Here is a 4,646-nt window from a genome sequence, read left to right as displayed (position 1 = left end):
CCTGAGTAGCTGGGATTACAGGTGTCTGCCACCACACCCGGCTAATTTTTGTATTTTTAGTAAAGACAGGATTTCTCCATGTTGGTCAGGTTGGTCTCAAACTCCCGACCTCAGGTGATCTGCCCTCTTTGGCCTCCCAAAGTGCTGGGATTATAGGCGTGAGCCACTGCACATGGCCTCCTATTTATTTACTATTATTATTATTATTTTTTGAGACAGAGTCTCACTGTTGCCAAGACTGGAGTCCAGTGGTGTGATCTCGGCTCACTGCAACCTCCGCCTCCTGGGTTCAAGCAATTCTCCTGCCTCAGCCTCCCCGGTAGTTGGGATTATAGGCATCCACCACCATGCCCAGCTAATTTTTGTGTTTTTGGTAGAGACGGGGTTTCACCATGTTGGCCAGGCTGGTCTCAAACTCCTGACCTCAGGTGATCTGCCCGCCTCAGCCTCCCAAAGTGCTGGGATTATAGGCGTGAGCTACCGCATCCGGCCTTATTTACTATTTTTTAAATGTTTGTGGGCAGGTCATCTCTTGATCTATTATTTTGGGTAAGCTCCTACTGTTGTGGCATTGTTCTGACCTCCTGCTGTACAGGCAGTTACTAAATGATACGGGTCTCCTCCTTTCCTTAGTCTCTAGAATGGATTATAAAATGTAAACTGTAAATTAGCATTAGAATATACTCTGCTATAGAAAAAGGTTATAAATGGCAGCTGGATTCCCATGTATCTACAAATTACCCGCCATTTGTGACAGAACTGTATTTCAGCCAGAAGCCCAGTAATTCCCCCACCACTTCTAGTAATGGCCTTTCCCCGGGAGAAGGGCTTTTTGTATTAAGAGAGGGGATGGCTGGGCACAGGGGCTCATGCATCTTCCCACACTTTGGGAGGCTGAGGCGGGTGGATTGCTTAGGCTCAGGAGTTCAAGCCCAGCCTGGGCCACATGGTGAAATCCCGTCTCTACAAAAAACATAAAAATTAGCCGGGCATGGTGGTGCATGCCTATAGTCCCAGCTGCTTGGGGGGCTGAGGTGGGAGGATTGCCTGAGCTCAGGAGGTTGAGGCTGCAGTAAGTTGTGACCATATCAATGTACTCCAGCCTGGGTGACACAGTGACACACTGTCTCAGAAACAAAACAAAACAAAGAGATTAGCAGATTAGCATGGAAGACAGATAGCAAGAAGTTAATTTTCCTGGGTACCTGGTCTCTTAACTATGTGGCATGTCTACAGATAATGACAATAAAGTAATTGCCATATTGGGGTGGCAAATGGGGTGATGAAGTAGCACTGGAGTTCAGGTTTGTATATGGTCATTTGTTAAGACTTAGTTATATTTATTATTTAAGGATTCAAATTTTGTTAAACTAAATATAAATATCTTGTTACTTATAAATTTGGTACAAGCTGAAGATGTAAATTTAGAAATGGGGGCGGGGGCAAAAGGCTTTATGTTATTACAGAGCAGTGGGCCATGGGGCCAGCTATTCCTATTACTGTGGAAGGTGAGTGTGCTCACAACGTGTTCTTTACCGCTACCCTCAAAGGTATGGAGAGGTGAGCCACAGTGGAGTGTTAAGAGCTCAGAAACTAGAATTAGCCTGTCTGGGTGCAAGGTCGGATTTTGCCTTTGCTAGCTAGCTATATGACTGTGGGTAAGTAATTTACCTGCACTTCAGTTTCTTCATCTGTAAAATAAAGAACTCAATGAGTTGCTGTGAGGATTACATAATGCCCCTAACCTGCTTAACACAATGCCTGGCACATGGCATATACTCCATAAATGTCATTATTGCTGTTACTCAGTTTGATTCAATCTCCCATTTCTTCCTTTGGAAAGACAGAGAATAACTGCTTGTCTTTTGACATCAGTGTCTAACGCTAACGCTAAATATCTTTGGACTCTGACGTGGATCTTTATATTCTCCAAGAAATTACTACTGCAACACAATGTGGTAACGAAACCGTGAACTTTATTGAGAACTTTCAAGCATCATAACTTGAAGAAGTATTTCTCAATTCAGTTTATCGAAATACTTCAGCTTTCCAGCTGGATCTGGGATTATCTGTTAAAACAAAACAAAAGAAGGAAATTATTCATTTTAAAGCCAAAGTACATAATGAGTAGTCTGACATTAGTTGCCCATGCCTTGAGTAAAAATTAGTTTTGTATATCAGATTGTATATTTAGAAAAAAATGAGATTTGTCCTACCTACTAATTTCGGCTATTCCAAAAGACAAATCTTTTTATGTATTTTTTGCGAATAAATTAACATCTGTACTCAAGCACCCCAAAACTTACTTACAGCTCTTCTCTTGGCCACCAGGCTTTCATGGCATCTTCAGGTTTGATCTAATTAAGTCAAACACATTTAGAGAGCATGGCTACAGATGTTAATGTACTTTAAAAATCATTTGCTGCTAAAATGATGGTATACCACAATTATCTGAAAAGGAGGCAGGTGTTCACTAAGGACTTACTAAAGTCCAGAATACAACTTTTAAATCTCAAGCAGCAAAGTAAAAAACAAAAACAAAAACAAAAAAACCCAAACTCAAATACATCAAGCACTACTGTCAATAATTAATGAATACTGTTGTGTTCCCTCCAAAAGCATCACAGCCTTACAAACCTGTTAGACTTAAAAAAATTTCCAGGCCAGGCGCGGTGGCTCACGCCTGTAATCCCAGCACTTTCGGAGGCCGAGGTGGGTGGATCATGAGGTCAGGAGATCGAGACCATCCTGGCTAACACCGTGAAACCCCGTCTCCACTAAAAATACAAAAAATTAGCCGGGCATGGTGGTGGGCGCCTGTAGTCCCAGCTACTCAAGAGGCTGAGGCAGGAGAATGGCGTGAACCCGGGAGGCGGAGCTTGCAGTGAGCCCAGATCCTGCCACTGCACTCCAGCCTGGGCGACAGAGCAAGACTCCGCCTCAAAAAAAAAAAAAAAAAAAAATTTCCAATATATTTTGACCTCACATTAACTATGTTACTTGCTAGTTATAGGTAAAGTACATCTATCTTTATATATATAAAAATAACTTATTGTAACTTTTGTAATTGACTGATTCTGAATCAATTTCTGATGGGTTTGCAAAACAGGTTTGCCTTTGAGGTCAAAGTTAATGTTACAATAGCAAACTTACTCATCTCTATGTTGATCTGATGGATCTCAAAGGGGATTTGAAATTATACATTAAAGGTACTTTGAGCACTAGGTACCTTAAATTATAAATCAGTTGGGTTAGTTTACATTTGTTGATTATGAGGCTTATAGAAAGAAATATGAATCAGAAGCTGCTGGCTTAAGCAGCAGCTTAAGAAGCCTTAAAAAGCATTTCAGACACATCTTCAAGGTAGGGGGCACTTCCCCCTGGAGGTGCAGCAAAACCATCTGTGACTGATGAATAACATCTCCAATCACAGGGATGTGCTAGGTGTCCAAGTTCCCAGAGATCGGTGAGAGCTCCCAAGAAGTACAATTTAACTCTGAAAGGTATTACAGGATGAGTACCGGACATTTCAGAAAACATGTCGACTATTTACATGATTAACTTTTGGGGGCCACAAATCTCTTGAGAATTTGATGAAAACTATGGATTCTCCCTCCAGAAGAGTGCATACGTGTTATCACATACTGTGGCGGTCATTCTTTTTAATTTTATTTTTGATCGACAAATAATAGTTGTATATATTTATGTGTTTGGACATTCTTTCAACAGACTCGCTATATGGAAACTATTCAAAGTATTATGATAGGCAGTATTTATTAGTGAACAACACAGCCAAAGTCCCTGCCCTTGGAGTTACATCCTAATTCTAATTTTAGGTTGTGGTAATAAATGCTTTTACAAATAGGTTGGGCCAGGTGTGGTGCCTCATGCCTGTAATCCCAGCACTTTGGGAGGCTGAGGAGGGTGGATCACTTGAGGTCAGGAGTTTGAGACCAGCCTGGCCAACATGGTGAAACCCTGTCTCTACTAAAAATACAAAAATTAGCCAGGTGTGGTAGTGCACGCCTGTAATCCCAGTTACTTGGGAGGCTGAGGCTGGAGAGTCGCTTGAACCTGGGAGGCGGAGGTTGCAGTGAGCCAAGATCAGGCCACTGCACTCCAGCCTGGGTGACAGAGAGAGACTCCATCTCAAAAAAAAAAAAAAAAGTTGGTTGGAGGATGTGTAGGGTGGGGAAACAGTGGTGAGGAAAGACTTCTAAGATGATATTTGAGCAGAAATGTGAGCAAAGAGAGGGAACTAGTCATGCAGATGGAGTACAGAAAGAATGGCAAGGGCAAAGGCCCTGAGGCAAGAATCAGCTTAGCACGTTCAAGGACCAGAAAGGGGCACACCTGAGGTTAGAGCGCAAATTTCTACCAGTGGTTATCTATGGCTAATGGTACTTCTCTTTGGTTTGCTACGGAAGGAAGTCTTAGGAGTCTATATTTTTCTATTACCCGAAGATAATGATTTCTTCCTCTAATGCTCTAGTATCTCCCAATTTCCTAACTGCAGCTTGTGTAAAACTCTTGATTTTTAGAAGATAAACATATTCTTCCTAAAAAGGTTCAAGCAAGTTTCTAAATTGTATTTTGGCAGAAGACTACTTCAGGGATTGTCTACAAATTATACAGCCTCCTGGCTG

At 41.8% G+C, this 4,646-nt stretch overlaps 1 protein-coding gene across 2 annotated transcripts in view; it reads right to left on the bottom strand.

Annotated features, from left to right (window-relative positions):
• Nucleotides 1–1,954: 1,954 nt before the first annotated feature.
• The window catches only part of PRDX4 (peroxiredoxin 4), a 19,784-nt gene continuing 17,092 nt past the window's right edge, over nt 1,955–4,646 (bottom strand). Inside the window, exons 7-8 of one of the 2 annotated variants that reach the window (XM_011935105.1) lie at nt 2,311–2,357; nt 1,959–2,069 (exon numbers count right to left, since the gene is read on the bottom strand). In XM_011935105.1, coding sequence (XP_011790495.1) covers nt 2,066–2,069; nt 2,311–2,357 — 51 coding nt within the window. In that variant the 3' untranslated portion in view covers nt 1,959–2,065. Of the gene's footprint in view, nt 2,070–2,310; nt 2,358–4,646 lie in introns of both variants that reach the window. The other variant, XM_011935104.1, reaches the window with a different exon arrangement.

The sequence above is a fragment of the Colobus angolensis genome, unplaced genomic scaffold (assembly GCF_000951035.1).
Source record: "Colobus angolensis palliatus isolate OR3802 unplaced genomic scaffold, Cang.pa_1.0 Scaffold140, whole genome shotgun sequence".
Lineage (NCBI taxonomy): Eukaryota > Metazoa > Chordata > Mammalia > Primates > Cercopithecidae > Colobus > Colobus angolensis.
This window is presented reverse-complemented; position numbering and strand designations above follow the sequence as displayed.